Source organism: Opisthocomus hoazin, chromosome 6 (assembly GCF_030867145.1).
Source record: "Opisthocomus hoazin isolate bOpiHoa1 chromosome 6, bOpiHoa1.hap1, whole genome shotgun sequence".
NCBI lineage: Eukaryota > Metazoa > Chordata > Aves > Opisthocomiformes > Opisthocomidae > Opisthocomus > Opisthocomus hoazin.
The window spans coordinates 57,371,055-57,391,598 of record NC_134419.1 but is presented as its reverse complement, the minus strand read 5'-3'; the positions used below and the strand labels follow the sequence as shown (position 1 = coordinate 57,391,598).

At 41.7% G+C, this 20,544-nt stretch overlaps 1 protein-coding gene across 4 annotated transcripts in view; it reads left to right on the top strand.

Annotated features, from left to right (window-relative positions):
• The window catches only part of PRKG1 (protein kinase cGMP-dependent 1), a 553,253-nt gene that overhangs the window by 418,766 nt on the left and 113,943 nt on the right, over window positions 1–20,544 (top strand). For all 4 annotated transcript variants that reach the window (XM_075423234.1, XM_075423233.1, XM_075423236.1 and 1 more), the window contains 2 exons: window positions 8,927–9,004; window positions 13,220–13,314. In XM_075423234.1, the coding sequence (XP_075279349.1) occupies window positions 8,927–9,004; window positions 13,220–13,314 (173 nt within the window). The remainder of the gene's footprint in view (window positions 1–8,926; window positions 9,005–13,219; window positions 13,315–20,544) is intronic.

Genomic DNA, 20,544 nt, shown 5'->3' with positions numbered 1-20,544 from the left:
AGGATGTTATAAAGCACGATATTTACTTTTTTTAGAGCATAATCTGGCTTGGATCATGGGGTGCTCTGCGCCTCTGCTAGTTCTTCTTTGGGGTACACTGAGCACATCAGGGAGGCTTATCAACATCTTACCCTATCAAACCCACCGAGAAAACATTTGTTCCCCCTTAGTACTAGGATTTTCTTAGCTTTAAGTAAAATTGGCAGTAGAAGGAAAGGGGAGGGAGGAGATAGTTTCATAGAAGCTGCTATTACTGGGCAAACTGGGGATCACCAGGAGAGAGGCATTTGTTGTGCTGATGGGCCACATAGGAGGGCTGTAAAGAGAGGAAGAACTTCCAGGACTTGTGTTATTTTCAGATGGGAAAGATATTTTGTGAAAGATTCAAGCTTCTTTATCTGCTGAGGTTGATTTTAACCTGAACATGTGAAGGCCGTTTAGGCACAAAGTAGTACATGCACTGAATTAAAATCTGTTCTAGTGTTGCATAGAAGCCAGCCTTGTTTAGGGTCTGTTTTTTTTAAAACAACTTTATTTCAATTTTATCTTTATTCTAAGGGGAAATGATAGTTTGGAGTGACGGTAACAGTTGACACAGAGCTCTGATAAGTAGATTTCATTATGTTCGATGTACATTGAATATTCACTATATCTGCATCTAGCTTGGACCCACCAAGCAGCTTTCATTTATACTTCAGAAACATTTTTCTAAGAAATCTGTTGTTTCACTCTAGTAGTGTAAATTTACTATGTCTTTCCACTAGACATTCTTAGGCTTTCACTCTTAAGTATTAAAACCTGAAGTAGTTGAAGATGATGGTAATGTTGATGGCAATGGAGAGCTTAAGAATGGGAGTAAGATGTAGTGTTCGCTACTTGATTCTAGTTCAGATGATGAAGTTCTTGCTTTTCCTAAAATTAAAATAAAAAGAAGTCTGCAATTCTGTCTGTATTGTCTGAATTACTTTTAAATCAAGGTGTTGGTTTGTATAGGGGAGGGAATTATTTATCAATCCGTAGTGATCTAAGTTGATATATTTTACTTCGCATTTGAAAGTGGCTGAGAGATCATGTGGGTCTCCCATGCTTTGGGAGAAATACTTTATTTTCTGCTGATCTACCTGGTCAAGCACTCAGGGAAGCAGAACCAGTGAGTTGTTCTTCTTAGGAGACCACGTATCATAAACTGCTCATTTTGGAGATCTGGGGTTGGAGGTAGATCAGAAATGAGATCTGACAGCCTCTACGCATTGCTACTTCCTAAAACAGGGCTACACCAGGAGCACAGACAAGTTGCCAGGATTGCTCTTGGCTTGTCGATGGCCAACAAGATGGACTAACCATAAACCTTCATGCTAGTTTTACAGGTCTAGCCTAGAAAATGTTTTAAATTTCTGTGGAGCTTCATTCAGCTCAAAAGCCATGTATCGACCCCCTAATCCATCAAAAATACTATTTAAATCCATCCTCTTCAGCCTTTCTAACGTTACATAATATTATATAATATAGAAGCATGAAGGGAAAGTGTCAACCAAATGGTCTGTAGCTCCTATGGGTGAGATCTAGCCCTTTCCAATGTTATTTAGTTGAACTCAGTGATGCCTTTAAGAGAAATCGAGGATTATCACAGAATCACAGAACGGTAGGGGTTGGAAGGGACCTCTGTGGGTCATCTAGTCCAACCCCCCTGCCAAAGCAGGGTCACCTACAGCAGGCTGCACAGGACCACGTCCAGGCGGGTTTTTAGTATCTCCAGAGAAGGAGACTCCACAACCCCTCTGGGCAACCTGTTCCAGTGCTCTGTCACCCTCAAAGGGAAGAAGCTCTTCCTTATATTCAGATGGAATTTCTTATGCTTCAGTTTGTGCCTGTTGCCCCTTGTCCCATCTCTGGGCACTACTGAAAAGAGTTTGGCCCCATCCTCCTGACACCCACCCTTCAGATATTTATAGGCATTTATAAGGTCCCCTCTCAGCCTTCTCCAGGCTGAACAAGCCCAGCTCCCTCAGCCTTTCCTGGTGGGAGAAATGCTCCAGTCCCCTCACCATCCTGGTAGCCCTCCGCTGGACTCTCTCCAGTAGTTCCTCATCTTTCTTGAACTGGGGAGCCCAGAACTGGACACAGTACTCCAGATGGGGCCTCACTAGGGCGAAGTAGCGGGGGAGGAGAACCTCCTTCGATCTGCTGGCCCAGGATGCCATTGGCCTTCTTGGCAGCCAGGGCACACTGCTGTCTCGTGGTTAACTTGTTCACCGGCACTCCTAGGTCCCTCTCTACAGAGCTGCTTTCCAGCAGGTCAGTCCCTAGACTGTACAGATGCATGGGATTATATCTCCCCAGGTGCAGGACCTTACACTTGCCCTTGTTCAATTTCATCAGGTTCCTCTGTGCCCAGCTCTCCAGCCTTTCCAGGTCTCGCTGAATGGCAGCACAGCTTTCTCGTGTATCAGCCACCTCTCCTCGTTTTGTATCATCAGCAAACTTGCTGAGGGTACACTCTGTCCGTTCATCCAGGTCACTGATGAAGAAATTGAACAAGACTGGACTGAGTACTAATCCTTGCAGAACACCACTAGTTACAGGCCTCCAACTAGACTTGCACCGCTGATGACAACTCTCTGAGCTCTGCCATTCAGCCAGTTCTCAATCCACCTCACTGACCACTCATCTAGCCTGAGCTTCCCTATGAGGATGTTATGGGAGACAGTGTCAAAAGCCTTGCTGAAGTCAAGGTAGACAGCATCCACTGCTGTCCCCTCGTCTACGCAGCCAGTTATACCATCATAGAAGGCTATCAGATTGGTCAAGCATGATTTCCTCTTGGTGAATCTGTGTTGACTACTCTTGATAACCTTCTTTTCCTCCACTTACTTAGAGCTGTTCCATCATCTTTCCCAGGATGGAGGTGAGGCTGACCGTCCTGTAGTTTGCTGGGTCCTGCTTCTTGCCCTGTGTGAAGACTGCAGTGACATTGGCTTTTCTCCAGTCCTCAGGCACTTCTCCTGTTCTCCTGGACCTTTCAGAGATGATGGAGAGTGGCTCAGCAATGACATCTGCCAGCTCCCTCAGCACTCGCGGGGTGGATGCCATTGGGGCCCGTGGATTTGTGTGGGTGTCCGCTTTGCCTAAATGATCTCTAATGTTATAGAGATATAAAGGTTGAGTGGTCAGAGGATGGGATGGTCTGAGGTGCCGGAAATGCTCTGCTGACACTGTGCTGGCTAACGGCAGTTGAGAAATTCTTAAGGGACTTTGAAATACTAATTGGGCTGGCTCTCTAATTTCATTTTCTTATTTTCCCTCCTCCTGTCAGGCTTTCCTTGGTGTTTATGATGCAAATTTAAGGGAAATTTGAGTTTATGTACTACGTACATGGCATCCTCTTGCTTATACATATTTCGGGTTTATTTCCTATTAAAGCATTTTGGTTAAGGACCTGTTCTTTCCCTGAGAAAGCTAATTGGAGCTTGTTTTTTTCATGCCTGACACATTCTTTCTGTAAATATAATATCATGGCTTTGAGTTCAGAGTTGAGCTCCACTGGGAAGACTTGGAAGCTTTGTTTTACAAGTATTTAAATGTTTATAGGAGTTAAACCATGTGCAGGATAGATACTGAAATCAAAGCCGTGAATATTGGTGTAAGAATTAAATCTTTCTTTGTAAGGAAACCTTGAATCTTTTTTTTTTGGATGTGTTGCATGTGCCCGAAAAGCAGAGAAAACAAGACCCTTGTTTTTTTTAATCACTTAGTTTATCACTTATTTTCTTAGGAAAAAAACCCTCTTATTGTAGCACTTTACTGTCTTCTGATAAACACATGAGCATTTGGGTCGCAAGCTTGGCTTGCACTCTGCATCTCCATGGGCATCCTTGCATTGCTAATGATGCAACCCTTTATGCTTTAGACTGGGAAAAATTTTTGTTATCTAAGAAAATGAGATACTAGGGAGCCGGGAGTTTATTCAAAAGGTGATAAAGCAGCTTTCACTCCGTGGTGAAGTACCTTAAGGGCCGAGTGTTACTTTGTAAAGCAACAGTCTAGTTAGCATGACAAATGCTCTAAATTTTGTAGCATTTATAATTCATCAAAGCTGAGCTTTACCTCCATTTGCCAAAGCTTATAAACTATACATTTGTGGCTTGCTGGCATATGAATATTCCCAATAGTAATTTCTGGGCTTTATCATTGCTGTTTTCTTGACTGCCAACTTACTCAGACTTTGCCAAACTGGAAGCTCGATGCCTTAGCTTATAACCTTCCCCCCTGCCGCACACACAAGACCATTGTAACTATTAGTGTTTCTGTTTGGGTTTTCTGCATTCCATTTTTATGCTGGATTTCAACTCCAGTTTTGTGCTGGAGAAAAGAAAATGTAAGAATAGTTAATATAGTCTGGTCAACTCTTCCAGCTAGGAATTAATTTCTGTGTTTTGCTTTAATTTTGTTGCGGCCTGAAGGAGCTATGTCTTAAGAAGTATGTTCAAAACCCTATGTGATGCTTAGGTTTCAGTGAAATTTATCTGAGATATAAAATTAAATCATCACTGAACTTTGATATTGCCTCTGAAAATACAGTATTCTGTCCAGAGTCCCTTTCTCTTGGGGAAAAAAGTCTAAAAGCAAAAAGATTCAAGTTCTAAGCCCAAATTTAGTGTGTTAACACTAGTTGCATTATTTTTTTATTCATTTGTGACTACAAAGGTGGGATAGAAATATTTATTATCTATTTTAAAGCCGTTCTGGAAATACTTTGACCAGTACATACAGGGCTTTGAAGGTAGAATTTAAGAAGATGCCAACAAATTATTGTTCTCTCCATCAGATGAATTGCCTTCATCAGTCTGGCTTGCAACACCTTGTTAGAGCTCAACCATTGAATTTAATCTTACAAATGCAAGTCTGGAAGAAGTGGTGGGGTCAGTCTAAAGCTAATAAAGGCATATTGAACCTGCTTTCTTTACTGCTTTTCCTTGTTGTGATTTTAATTAAAATAATATTCCTTTGAGTGTGCCACCACACAATTATAAAGCTGTCAGAATTGTTGATTTTCCTTATATTGTTCTTCGACTGGTTTTCTCTAGATGAAATGGAGCTTGTGTTGCTAAAGTATAGATCAGCTATAGCATGAATATCATAGAATCATAGAATGGTTTGCGTTGGAAGCGACCTTCAAGATTATCTATTTCCAGCCCCCCTGCCATGGGCAGGGTCACCTTCCACTAGACCAGGTTGCTCAAAGCCCCATCCATCCTGGCCTTGAAAATTTCCAAGGAAGGGGCATCCACAGCTTCTCTGGGCAATCTGTTCCAGTGCTTCATTACCCTCATAGTAAAGAATTTCTTCCTTTTATCTAATCTAAACCTACCCTCTTTCAGTTTGAAGCTGTCATCCCTTGTCCTGTCCCTACCTGTCCTTGTAAAAAGTCCCTTTCTTGTAGGCCCCCTTCAGGTACTTGGAAGGCTGCTGTAAGGTCTCCCTGGAGACTTCTCTTCTCCAGGCTGAACAGCCCCAACTCTCCCAGCCTTTCCTCCTAGGAGAGGTGTTCCAGCCCTATGATCATTTTTGTAGCCCTCCTCTGGACCCACTCGAACAGGTCCATGTCTTTCCTGTGCTGGGGGCTCCAAAGCCGGTCACAGTGAATATGTGCAACATTTGCCAAAGCGCTTCCTCAGGTGACTTTGTATGATCTTGTATGATCTCCTCCCCCTCTACTGTGCCCTAGTGAGGCCCCATTTGGAGTACTGTGTCCAGTTCTGGGCTCCCCAGTTCAGGAAAGATGAGGAACTACTGGAGAGTGTCCAGCGGAGGGCTACGAGGATGATGAGGGGACTGGAGCATCTGTCCTCTGAGGAAAGGCTGAGGGAGCTGGGCTTATTCAGCCTGAAGAAGAGAAGGCTGAGAGGGGACCTTATAAATGCTTATAAATATCTGAAGAGTGGGTGTCAGGAGGATGGGTCAAACTCTTTTCAGTGGTGCCCAGCGACAGGACAAGGGGCAATGGGTACAAACTGAAGCACAGGAAGTTCCATCTGAACACGAGGAAGAACTTTTTCACTCTGAGGGTGACAGAGCACTGGAACGGGTTGCCCAGGGAGGTTGTGGAGTCTCCTTCTCTGGAGATATTCAAGACCCGCCTGGACGTGGTCCTGTGCAGCCTGCTGTAGGTGACCCTGCTTCGGCAGGAGGGTTGGACTAGATGACCCACAGAGGTCCCTTCCAACCCCTATCATTCTGTGGTTATGTGATCATACTGCGTGTACCTGAAAATGTGTTGCTACCTTATACGTGGTCAGCTAAAACCAAGAGGCTTGTAATTATTCTTACTTGCAGTTATGCACTTTGCCTGCTTTGCACAGTGCTTTCAATCTAAATGCACAGAAATAATTTGGTTAGAAGGGTGAAGCACACGGATGAGTTGACTTGTGTTAGAAAAGGAGGGTTTTAGAGGAAGAACATTGTTAGAAGATGGGGAAGTACAATTTGATTCAAGCAAGAAGAATTGTGGTAAGGGCAGGTGGAATTAGCTGCTAAAGAAATGGGCTGAAATACATAAACAGGAAGATATGTACTGCAGGAAGGGCAAGGAAAGAGGTGCCGATGAGGTGGAGGTCAAGTGAAATGAAAGCCCTGCGTGACTGGGCACTCAAGGAAGGACTAGGGGAATATGATTTGAGTGTTGGAAGAAAGACTTGCAGTATTTTCAATGAGACCAGAGGACAGGAAAAATAGAAATATATAGTTGGCAAGAGATGCTAAGGTAAGAGGCAGCTTCAAATCCTACAAAATCCAAATTTGTTCTTCTTCCATTCCTTGTCTGGAAACCTGGTGGGAAGGTTGGAAGGACTCATGGGTGGGAATCAGATACGGTAGCATGACTGAGTGTCAGTGCTAAGTGATTGGTGCAGTGGTAACTGGTGACTATGACCGAGAAGTGGCCTTCTAGAAAGAAGGTTTCACCATGTTGAATGTGTTATTTGGCCAGAAGTTGAGAATAAGCTATAAGGCAGTATCAGCTGAAAATTACGCAAAAGTCACATAAGCTGTAGCAGTTTAATATATCTACTAAATATAAGTTGTCCATACTAAAATTGGAAACCTTATGACCATTATTTTCAATCATTAGCTTTTTTGGGTGCCTACAAGATTCAGCTTGAGAGGATATGGTCCCATCATCTTGCCAGGCCCTTTCAAGGAGTCTCAGCCTGAATGCTCTAAAAAGTGCATCCTCAAAATCTGCTATCCAGAAACACACCACATAAGAAGTAAAACTCTGCAAGTTTGCATCCTCAGTCTCCTCCAGGCTCTTTTCCCCTTTTTCCACTTTGGCACATGGAAATAGGAAAAATGCTGCAGTTTTTAGATCTGTCAGAGCCCATTCAGGATCAGGGTAACCCAGAAGTAAAGACTTCCTGATCCACCTTCTCTGGTCCCTTTTCTGAAGACTGACATGATAATAGTTGGTATTTGTGATTCTGATAGAGAAGTTTATTTTTTGATTTATTAGTCTTTTGGAGAATCCGAAGAGTATTAATTGCTAACTTACTGCTTTGGCTTTCTGATTTTATTTACCCAGAGGTTTTTTTGGGATGATATAAGCACCCACAGCCTAACTATATGCATTTTAAACAATTAACCTAATTAATTTCATGTTATAGTTCATTTAGACATCTTTTCTTTTTCCTAGGACAGTTACTTCTCCTTAGTTTCCCTATATGCCCAGTGCTCCCAAAGTAAGGAGTTGTTTTTTTCACATGTAGCAGATACATTTACATGAGCCTTTACTTACTTATTTTCATGTATGAGTCTGTTATCAATCTGTAAGTGGCAGCAAAAAGGTTGAGTGTAAAGATAAATAAATACACACAGGCCAATAAAATACCCTTGAAAGAAAACGTATCAAGCTTATCCAAATTCTAGTATTCTGAGAATTCCTTTGTTTTAGCTCAACTCCATCCTTGCTATTGTTTATACATACTTTGGGATTAAAAGATCTGTTGGTCTTTTCTGGGGCTTTGTGCTTTAGTGTAGCTTCAAACAACACTCAGTGTTGAGGGTGTTTTTGGGGAGGTTTTATCACAAATCAGTGCTGGGGCACAGCAGACCTAATGCCTGCAGCTTTCTGCAGTCATTTGTCCAGTAGAAGATGTAGGTAAAGATGTTGGCTGGGAAGCTGGGAAGCTCTTAGCGTTCCCTGGCCTCTGCTTGCTGTTGAACTGATGTTTTTTGAATTTGCTGGGGGTAGAGCATCTCTGAGGAAAATGCCAGGGTTTGGGGTGAATGAATATGAATGTAGTCTTTATTTAGGGCATACTAGCTTTTTATTTTTTTGGTGATGTATGGATGCATATTGATTTTGATAGGGTAATACAAGGGATGAAGCTATCCTATTAAGTTTAGATGCAAGCATTGATAAGCTGTGACATAAATTTAGCAAGGAATATTCCACAAAACAAGGCAAGAAAGACAGATTGAACTACTATAATAGCAGGAGAAGAGCAAAAATTATTTGTTGAAAGCCCTTGCTAGCAATGCTGGAAGAATACCAAAACAAAAATAAACAGCAAAGAACTATTTTTACAACAGACATATTATTGTATTTTAGTTCATGTACTGTATTCTCTGTTGAAAATTTCTCTGTCTGGTTTACTTAGTATAAATGGATTTAGGCCGTGAGGATAATTCATCTGGGCAAAAGCTGGCACTAGCACAGTAAGAAGAAAAATGGGCAAGCCATAAACAGTTTCGTTTTAATTATTATATTCCTTGACACAGGACAATTTTTAAATCATGGCCAGTGTCAGACTGGGATAAAACTGGTCCAGGGTTATGTTTCCATAAGCATTGTCTTGCAAAACTGCCAAACTGTCTGCAGAATAGCAGTGTCTGATTCTGTATGTTCATCTTTTTTTTTTTTTTTTTACAGACACACTATGAAAGTGGAGAGTATATTATACGACAAGGTGCTCGAGGGGACACTTTCTTTATAATCAGCAAAGGAAAGGTAAGTTGACACCCTTCAAAGGCAGCTGGGATGACAGCAATGGTGGTGATGTGCTCTCAAAATGCAGTGCCAGTCAGCACTTTTTTTTCTCCCTGAGGCACAAATGTTGCAACACTTGACATTTAATTACACTTCTTAGCCCTCTACCAGTAGGGAAGAATGGCCTGAAGGGGAAAAAATAGATATGCTGTTTTGCACATGTGCTCACAATGAACACTTTGAGGTTGAAAACAGCTGTTGAGGATCTCAGTAAATTACCAAAAAGCTCTTTTTTTTAACAGTTTACCCTACAATACTCAATGTTTTCTTTGCTAAGTATCCCTCTTAGAACGATGACTTCCAGAATTCATTCCCATGGCTATCACTTCTCAGCTTCTCCAAATTAAATTATACGAAGCCAGAGAAATCTGTGCTCTCTCCATGGGGAATAAAAAAAATCTAATTTTCTGTTCCACTCCTCACAGGAAAAATATGCTGTTTTTACCTCTTTTCCCATAAAATCCTGATGGGATTTTATAGAATGAGTTTTTTCCTTCCACTCAACTTTTTTTAGGTTTTTTTTAGCTGGCCTAATACTATTACACTTGAGAAACATATGGCTTCTTTCCGTGTAGCAGGATGGAGCTATTCAAGGGAATATACAGTGATTTCCCGCTGCAGATGAAATGTGATACATTGAAAGTAAACACAATATTAATGTTGGCCTTGCATAATTAAGGGTAGCAAAAACCCCATGGCATCTGTAGAGGAAGAGTGTGGGTGTTGTACATGCTGTTAGGTTGTTTCCTGAGGCAGCTGTCAGCTCTTGGGAGCTAAAACTAGATATTCACCATTGTCTTCCACTCTCTATCTCTGGGAGCCAGTCTTCATCAGAAGAAAAAAAATGTTCTTTTTCAGATGAATAAGGTAGTCATGGACAAGTTTCTGAAATTAAGATAATCATGGACTGCAGAAATCCAAGTCTGATGGTATACCCTCATGCCCTTTCACTTCCCTCCACTCAGAAGTAATATTTCCTCTTGTCCCAAAATGAGGACCACCATGATACATGCTTCAAATCCTTTTTTTATGCCCTTTTTTAATGGGCAGAAATAATGGGAGAGTGCACCTTCCTCCCCCATCAAATATTTGAAGCCCTCCTTGCCATGTTGGCCAGCCTGTTGGCAACGTTGCTTCATCCCCAATTAGTCAGGAGGACCCTATCCTTCATAGCAGTCCTTGATCTCCAAAGAGACACCCTTGGTTGTAAAAACCAAATCTCTGTTGTTGACACCAGCTGGACAAACAGTTGTTGACTTGCATGGTCCATGCACTCCTCCTCAAGCTCTTAAACTTCGCCTGCAGGATGGAGGAGAAGACCACCCATGCCCTAGTCCATTGCTTCAGAGCCCTTGAGATGCTCCTTGGCTTTATCCTGCCTTTGCTACTTTATCTTGCTGTGACAGCTGATGGCCAGAAAAAGGAAGCTGAATTAAAACAACACACATGGGCTTGCTGAGAAATTCCCAGACCCTCAGCTGGATTCTGATGGCTTGACAGAAATTCCCACAGGGACAGTTAAATTCTGCCCAGTTTTCTCTTCCAAGCTTCCTGATTTGCAAAAGACGTATCAGTGACTGATAGAAGATGGACAGAGTTGGGGAGTGTTTAATTTTCATGCCTGTATTGGGACATAAGAGCTACACAGTGTATGTAAGGACTAACCCGTGCTAAGGTTACAGCCCAGGAGAGGAGGAATAGAGCCTTAGCAGTGAAACATGGAATAAATAGCAATGAAATACAGAATTAACAAATCAATGTATGCTGCCTGGGACTTGCTGAAGCAGGAGCACATAATGTCCCATGCTAAAATCCAACCCAGGCAGCTTAATAAGTCAGAAAAAATGCTGGCTGCAGCTCATGTACTTTGGACCTCACATTGACTTTTTGCATTCAGCAGCATCGTGTGAGTATTTTCAGCAAGAGCTATTTGTAAAAGCTCTGCCTTGCCTTTTATGTCAGTGTGTCTGTGACAGTCAAGTGCATAGAGAAGATTTTTTACATTTCTGAGCCCAGCACTTCTCTCAGAAATGCTTAGAAAGACTTCTGCTCTGTTTTCTTGCAGCCCATGCTCCATGGATAGCTCTTTTAGGAGCGAAGTCATATTTCCCCTTTTTCTCCATCAACTCCATCCACTGCACTTGATCCCACTCCTGAGCTCATTTAGTTTATTTATTTTGATGTGTTTCTGTGAGTACAAGTGAATAGAAATCAAAAGTGTGTTCAAAACACCCTACATGCAGAAATCTGTTGAGTAATATGTCAGATGAAAACAGCTTGGTCCCTTCCGCTTGCTGAGTGCTGCTGCTCCGTGCCTGTTCTGTACCTTGACTTTACTCGGAGACAGGGTGTGCAGTGCTGTGCTATTGTACATCATTTTCCCTTTAAAAGGCATGTCGTGGCACCAATTTAATGCTGGCTCATGTGGGTTGTTCATTGGTGCTGTGGCTATTCAAATGGCTCACTGCATTGGACCACACAGAAATCACACTCCCATAATCCCTTAGCACTCATTGCTTAGGATCAGCAGAGGTCGTGGAGGAAGAGCTTAAATCTTCATTGAAGTTTCCTTTGTTCAGTTTTTTTTGTCATCTGCTACAAGTGTTCCTGGCTTACCTGTTATGTGTTCACTACTCTCATCTGATCTTCGATGAGTCACTGCGGATATTAAATGTAGTGTGGTGTAGATTGAATGCTCATTAAAGACTCAGACCCATTGGTTTTACCATCTATAAAAGAGATAGGAAAAGGTGCAGGCCACATTTGTAAATTTAATAGTGAAATTAAACTGGAATGTCTCAAAATCTGAAAGGAGGTGTCTGACGTCCCAGATTTTGGCTTTGTGAATTTGCATACGCAAAATCTCTGATTAAAGCTGAACAGCCTGAAAAGGAGAAGCAGATGAGACATTTTCCCGTGTATGCGAGATGTCTCCAGATTGTTGCCCATCCCAATTAAATTTTGGACAGCTCAGGTTTTGGAAATGCCTGTCCCTCTCCACCAGCCATAGACAGAGCCTGGAGAACTAAATTTATAGATGGTAGAGCTGATCCTCACCATGCACTGATAGCAGGAGGTTGTATTTCACCTGCCTTCTTGTACCGTAAGAGGTATGAGTTACCTCTGAGAACAGCTGAAGAGGAAGAAATATTTCTCATAGAAGGCCATTATGTCAAAACCATTCATCTCTCATGGAGCCCTTTGCATCCTTGGTATGTCATGCCATCTTCAGCACCCAGTGAGATGTTAGGGCCTTTGTCATTACATGGCAGCTGGGATTTGTATCCCATACTGGCACAAGAAACCAGAGCCAAAAGTTTTAAGATGATCAATTACTATTTTTCTTCTGAAATCATTGCAGAAAATAAAAAACTCCCCTCCCCCCCCCCCCCCCGCGATAGGAAATCATCACTCACAGATGTGAAGTCATCTTACTGTTGTTGCAGTGCTAGCTTCTTCAACATAGGGCTTACACTAGGTTATACTACCCATGGTTTTATAGTGGGTAGAAAGTCTGCTTTCCATCAGCAGTGATTGATTTTCTCTTTCACTGCAAAAAACAACAAATTAAAAAATAAGATGGTATTTTCTTTTAAACGTCAATGAAAATACTTGGTTTTTACTCCAGCTAGTTACCTCCTCTCTGAATTTGAGAGAGTAAAAAAGAGATATCCTTCATCCTGTAATGCTCCAAACTGTTTAATTTCAGTTGTGTCTAAATATAGATTATTTTTGTTATTCCTTTCCCTTAAGCAAATTTAGCAATGCAAGAAATCATGTGGAACAAAACTAACAGAAGCCTATGCCATGTGTCTGTCTGATGCGCAGAAAATATTCGGAACTTATTTCTGCTGCTGACTCCATACAGGCAATGACTGTGCTTGTGCAGCCAACTCCATGTTTAGAGTTAAAAACCTTCAAAAAACCACAAGTATTGCATTTTTGCAAGAGTAGTAGGTACCTCAGTGGAAAAGAACTGCTCATTTTCTTGAATGGTTGGTTGGTGATGCTGAGGGAAGAGTGCAGGACTCTGGAGAATTATGTGGTTCCCAGAGGAGATATGAACCAGAGCTTTTCCTGAGAGTTCTGGGAGACGACGAATTCCTCTCTGAATAAACAGGTTTTATTTGTTAATTAAAAGTTTTCTAAATGCTGGGGGTTTTGGCTTTTTGACAGGTGAATGTTACTCGTGAAGACTCCCCCAGTGAAGATCCGGTCTTTCTCCGTACTCTAGGGAAGGGAGATTGGTTTGGAGAAAAAGCCCTTCAAGGGTAAGTGCTCCTTATGATGTAGCTCTTACGTTGAGATAATATTTCAAGGACTTTTGCAGCCTTCAGAGGGCTTTTGCAATTTGGAAAGAGATTGGGACTGTGTTTATGCTTTTGGAGTCAGACTTTGTTACTTCGTGTTACGTGTTGCAAGGAGGCTGCACCTTCACGGGGAAATAAGGTTTGTTCTTCAGTTGAGTGGCCCAATGTAGATCTTCCTGTGTTTGTAGACATCAGAAGATAGTTTACACTGTCTTCTCTGAACATGCATTTGAAGATCAAACTGTTTGATGTTTTGCAACTCTGGAGTTTTTTTCATGTACAGGAAAAGCGTAATTATGGTCTTCTTGATCGGGTAGACGGCTGAAGGCAGGATGGTGGTGGTGGTTTTTAAATTGTCTTATTGTGTATATGTGATTTTGGTGGAGGTGGGAATTGTATGCAAGTGACCTGTTTTATATAAATATTTTGCTTTGGCAATGAACTAAAAGAAGAGAAACTGTAAATCCATATTCAACAGATGACTATTATAAAAAGATGCTTTATTTCCTTAGGGAGGAATAAGAATAGGAATAGTAAAACATGTGCTTTAGGCAGGAATTTGGGGCACCCATCCATCTTAATGGATAAGTACTCATCCCATCCTGGGTTATCTCCGTATAAGAGCTATTGGGCTTCTCTCTGATGCTGTGATAACGTGTTCAATCCCTCCTCAGTTGGTCGTCTTCTTCCAAAAAGAAGGCAGAATATGTGAAGGGCAAATTTTATCTCGCTTCTTGGCAGCCAGGAAGATGTATCCAGCACAAGACTCAAGTCTGGCCCCTGCAAATCTATACCTTAATTTTAAAATAATATGGTTATTAAATAAATGTCCTTATTTCAGTTACTTTTTTAATATTAAGATGGAGATGAACTCTAATTTTAAATTTTCCCCCACAGACACATAAGATAGAAACACTTTTTTTTAAATTTGTTTAGAGCCTCATGGACACTTGACTCTCAGAGCTGGTACTTTTTTAAAACAGCACCAAATATATCGTGGCATCCGCTCTAATAGTGAGAGCAGGCAACAGTGTGCCAAACAAAATCGTCTTCAGAAGAAGACCCAATATGGGAAACAAAAGGAATTTCCTTCCTTGCATCCCTAAACAGTTCTAGGGGCATGCAGCACCACCGTGATGAGAATTTCTCAGCATTTTAAATACAGTATTTTGGCTGACTGACTCAGACTGAGATTAGTTAATTTACAATAAATACTTGTTTGCATATATTGAAGTATTCAGTACGTAATAACTTTGATCATCTGAAACTACGCAGAAACTTAATAAATGAGAGTATGTTCTCAACATGCAAGGCAAGCATAATACTGGCATATTTTTTTGCTAGGGAGACGACATACCTGAAGTACCATACTTCCACTTTGCTAATAAGCTCAGTAGTTCTGTAGCTAGATTTAAATTGAGTAGTGTAAAAATATTGTAATGTAAAGCATCCAGCAGCTCAATAAATTGCTAATAAATGAGTATCTTTCAGGACTGTCTAAGACATCACTTCAGCATCTTGGGAAACCTGTAGGGTGTTTCTACTGCTGTAAAGTACAGTTATGGCTGGCAGCACAAGATAAAATCAACTTTTTGATGTATTTTCTTTGCTTTTTCCTCTGACTAATTTTTCAAAACTTTTCTGGGACTTACATAACAATACTTAATTACATGCTGTTAAATCATGTTGTGGTTTCATATGTGTAAGGGTAATGACAACTAAAGGACATTTCTTCCTGATGATATGAAATAATAGTTGCAGTGTTCATTCAGTGTAGTGCTGCACAGCAGGAGGAGGGATAACGAAGATCTTCTAGTCTCTGACAGAAATGTGTGTACTGACATGTACATTGGGTCAATGATATACATTATTCTGCTTTTCACTCTCGCACCAGGTGGCATGCATTATTTCACAGTATCCCATTGCACACCAGCAGGAGCAAAACAAGTCATGAAATGATCAGCCACAACATCTTACAGTAATACTCAAGGCTCCCAACTGTTATGCTGTTCTCTTACCTTCCTGGCTAATTGGCGCTGAGACAGCAGATGTATAATTTATGGTACAACAATACATAATTTACAGCATACTCACAATCAGTTATTTTTGGTGATGTTTTCTTAATTGGAAAGAAAACATTTTAGAAGGCTGTTTACAATAATAATGTCTATCAACAGGGAAATAATTAATTCAAGTAAGCAAAGGGAAACAACTCAATGCAACTTTGTGGCTCACATACAAAAACTAGCTAATAATAATGGTGTGCTGCCTTTATGGCATCACACAGCTGAATCTTTGCACGACAGCGTCTGTCTGGACCACAGCACATCCTCATCCAGAGATGTTTGTGGAGCGGCCGTCCATCCATCTCACTGAATGGAAAACATGGTTTAGTCCGCAGTGGACAGTCTTATGGAAAAAAATGGGGGCAGAAACAAGGACAGAAAAGCAAATCTTTAGGAATGTAAGAGAAGGCTTTTTCTGCTTCAGAAATTGTGTTTCCCATAGCCCAACCAAAAAGAGGAACAGTTTGAGCCATTGCCTCCTTACATGATGTATCGCATCATATATAACGTTTAGGTAGAGCTGTCATTTCGGGGTTTCACCTGGTTTTGAGGTCCAGGAGGAGCTACAGATCATGGGGCAGAAGAGTGGTGGCACATGGCAGAGGCAGTGGCAGAGCCCACCTCGGTGAGCAGGAAAGACGTTTTGAAAGAAATGTCATTCATAGTGCAGTTCATAACACTTTGACCAAACTGACCAACTCCAGAGGTCCAGTAAGTGGGATTTTCTGGTGAGTGCATTGGCTTTTAGAGAAGGGGATTCCTAAAAACTCAGCAGCCTGAAGTCTCCTGGAGATGGCAAGAGAGGAAGAATTTGGGAGAGTAGCTCATGTTGAAGCGGACACAGGACTTGCCCTGGGCTCCACAACATATGTATATCTATTTAATGTATCTGTGTTTAAATATAAATGCTGGCAGTGCATTGTAGTGAAAAAAAAGTAATGGAAATATGGATGCCAGGCTTTGATTTAAACTTATGCAAATACATGAAGCGGTTTTAGTGAAGATGTTTTGTGCATAGTAAGATGACAATGGCAACTTGTTTTAAGGCTGTTTTACTGTATTTCTAAGCTGTTGTCTTTGAGAAGAGCATTTTTAAAGCAGTTACCAGAGGAGGTAGCTACTTCAGTGTGGCTGGGGTGGACACTGGTGAGGCAAAACAGTGTTACGGAAGCACAGTTTGATCTTGAAAGCAGCTTAGTTTGCTCATTTGTCCATGTGAGCTGTCTTTGAAATAATGAACTTATTTGTTTTTCACTTAGAGTTTATCATCTTCAGTTGTGTTGATTTATAGATCCACATGGGCATGTATTTGCAATGTAATTAAGCCACAGCAAAACACATTCGCTTGAGCATGAGCAAAACCAGAGCAGTGTGACAGCCAGTTTGAGGAGATAACAGCATCTTGGAGACCGGTGTGAATGATTTTAGGGCATGGCATATGGAAAAGATGTAGGAATTTGGGAAGCCTTGCTGCCTCCAGGGTTGTGGTGGGTCAACTCGCGGATGGGACCACCAGAGGAAGCTCCTGCTTGGCACAGAGAGCCCCGGCCAAAGGGTGTCCTGCCTTTGTCCTCTCATTTGTAAAGAATGAAATACAGACTTTTTTGTTTATTATTATTTTTTCAAAATATCTTCTTCACATGGGGTGAAGAAGAAATTGTGGTCTTTGGGTCGTGCACAAAGTGCTCTGTTGTAGTGACAGTTAATAATGATATTTGAGCTACAGTAATAGATTTATATAAATTTCTTACCTGTTTCGTTTCTGGTTTTCCAGAAATTCTTTTCCCCAGTTGCTCGCTATTAACTTTTGAAGGACTACAGATATTTTTTCGCTCTGTTCAAATGCTGGGGAAATAAGATTGATTCTTAGCAGTTAGAAAATAGCTAATTTGGTAAATGGTAAAATGGATTTGCATGCTGGTGTCTTCAAATGTTTTTTATTTTGCAAGATGCACACACAGTGCCCCATACACTTCACAGCTGCCTTGGCTTTCCAGGGAATGAAAAGTGCAGGCTGGAGTGGCTTTTACTTTATGTTGTTATAATTTTTTTTTTTTCCTGTAAAATGGATGCCGCTTCTCAGACCGATCTTCATTCTTGCAGTAAAACAGGGTATTTTTCACGCTCCCTTGCTGTCAGACATTGCGTGTTCTTCCCTTTCATTTGACACACATAGATTTCTGCTCATTAGAAATCACCTGTTGGGAGGTATCTAACAAGTTTCAATTTACTGTAATTTATTTTGTTTCATTTAATTTCTTTCAGCCCTTGCTATGCCTGAACAGTTGTGTCTAGAAAAGCTTTTTCAGTGTCCTTGACTGAACTTCTCGGTGAACGGTGATGCTTCATCTTCATAGGACAGCTTCCTCTAGATACTGTGCTTCCACCAAAACCTTGCCATGTGGTGACCTATTAACCTAATTGTCTTGATTTTTCTTGGTAAGAGAGAATGGGATGGAGAATTTGAAATGTTTATTGCTCTGTGACATAGAGCAGCAAAGACTTTCAAGGCAGTCACACAAGTATATACATGGCAAACAGGAGTCTCATCTCAGGCTGGCATTATATATATATAAATATATTTTTAAAAAATTGTGTATGTGTATATGTATAAAAAAGAGAAATACATATTCTATAGAATAATATAGTTTAATTTCTTTTTCTCCAGGGAGAATTACTAGTCTTTCTGTTGCAATCAGTGTGTTTGGGAAAGAGGCATCCAACCACGAAAGAGTGTTGGGGGGCTGGGCATGAGGAGAAGCAACATTACGGTCTAAGAAAGCAAATGGGATCTGTGATGTAAAAGGGATGGGAAAATGGGCTGTGAGGTCCTGGCTGGGAGAATTATGGAAAGCTCCTGCCTACACCAATTTCTCTTGCTCACAGTCTTGGCATAAAGCCATTACTTACAACTGCCAGGGGTCATGTTGCGAAGAGATTAACAATTCCCATTTCATCCCAGTTAGGAAAAGGCGAAAGAATAAAAACTAAGACAAAACAGCCATAGGGTAGAAATTAGGTTAGGGAAAATGTAGTTTTCCAGCCAGGAGCCTCATGCAGATGAAGACGTACCCGTAGTGGTGGTGGTCATCATAAAATTGAAGCAGTGCTTCAGATGTTGATGGGCAGGAGAATGAGTCTAAAAACAATAAAAAAAGACCCTTTTAACTTTGGCTAAGAGGAGGGAGCAAGTTGGGAAGCACTTTTTATAACCCCAGTTGCTAAATAACAGAGTTTTCTTGAAGTCCAGGATGTTTTGTAGCCCTTCCTCCTGCCTGGCACCTGCAATAATGTGTCCGTAGGTCATGGACCGTGGATGCGACACACAGCCCCCCGAGGACCAGCTGGAAGTTGCTTCATCCATTATGTCAGCTGCTTTTTGTATTTATTAGAAGTGTTGGGTGACCTGAAAAGGTATTTCAGCTGTTATGGCTGTATTTCCCATTCTCTTCCCCACCCTTGGTAGATACCTGCCCATAAAGTCAGGCGAGACCTGGGAGGTGGGAGTGGGGGGTGGATTTTGGCCCATCACCCCAAGATGCAGGGAACACCAGAATCTTTTTAAGGGTGTGGAAAAGCTGTTGGCAAACCCCTGAAACAAAACCATCCTGGAGGATTTGGAGGGTAAGAGATTGAAAGTCCAGACAGCTTGTCACTGCAGGGCGGCAATAAACAGAGTGGCAGATGCTCTCTATTAACACCCGCCCTCCCACCAGAGGAGGGGGAGAAGGAGGAAAAGGGACAGAGACTTACAAATCAAATGTAAAAACTACACAAATAATACTAAGAATGTTAATAATAAGAGGAATAAAACAAAACATACAAAACCAACACCGAGTTTCCCGGTGTTGGGTGCTGGGCACTGGTGTCCCACCAGTAGCTGCCGGGCAGCACCAGGCAGTCCCAGACTGGCCTCGGCAGCAGACAGGAACTGGACTCAGGAACGCACGGATCAGGATCTGGATCAGGATGGCAGGCAGAACAACGAGCAGGGTCCTCTTCAGAAGCCAGTCATGGACAAAGAGAGTGAGACCCTCGTGATCCCCCAGCTTTAAACCGAGCATGACATGCATGGCATGGAATACCGTGTTGGTCAACATCGGGTCCCCTGTCCTGTCCTCCCCTCCCTGCAAGTGCAACCCTTTATGACTCCTCACTTGGGGGATATAAGGAGTCTATTGGTGACCTTGGCTGCTATAGTGATAATTATAAACAGGGGCCTTTTTCTGCATTCCATTCCTACCATTAGCTCACCTATAAACATTAGGTGTCACCAGCTTTGGAGCAGACACTGTCTGTAAAATACGCAGCCAACTGCAGAAAAATGCAGTTACTTAGAAGAACTTAGGTGTAAGGAAGATTCACTGAAAGAGAATCAGTTCTGTTTTAACCAAAACCAGGACACAGCTGGAAGCAAAGAGGCAAAGTGACACTGAGATGGTGCCACTGTATGGTTCCCTGCAGGGTTGGCTTTCTTCTTGCAAGCATCTGGCCTCTGCTTGGGTTGGGAGAGGTGGCCGGGTGGACCTTCAGTCTGATTGACAGCAGTAATTAAATGCTGCTAAAATGTCTCCCTGTCCTGTCCAGGCTGGCTTCTGTGTTTGGCTGCCCTGGTCTCAACGCCCTTATATAGGGCATCGCTCTAGCACAGATGAAGGTATTTTATGATACTGCTGTTGTGTGAAGTAAATTATGAAATCTTCATCAGGGGCTTTGCGATTTGTTTAATTACATTATTGCAAACACATATTGATTGCTGATGTAGTTGCTTTACTTTCTTCAGGTGCTCATTCTTCACTCTTTATTTCTTTATAAAACACAAGCCAATGTTACGTAGGCTTGTGCAGGAGCTTGCGGCAAGTGTCTTCAGCTGATGGCCAAAAGCTCTTAATACTTTGGGAAGTTCCCTGTCAGGGAAGAGGCTCCCAATTAAGGGACTCATCCAAAGCCTTTTGAAATGAGCTGGCAGGTTTGCCCCATGTGTTATTAGGCATGCTTTAACTCACAAAAACATAGCTATGCCTTTATCAGCTAGCAAAAATAAATCTGGGGTTTTTTTTGGAGCTGAGTCTACTTCAGCCAACCCATATATAAAGAAAAGAGGGAGAAAAGACCCCAAGGTACA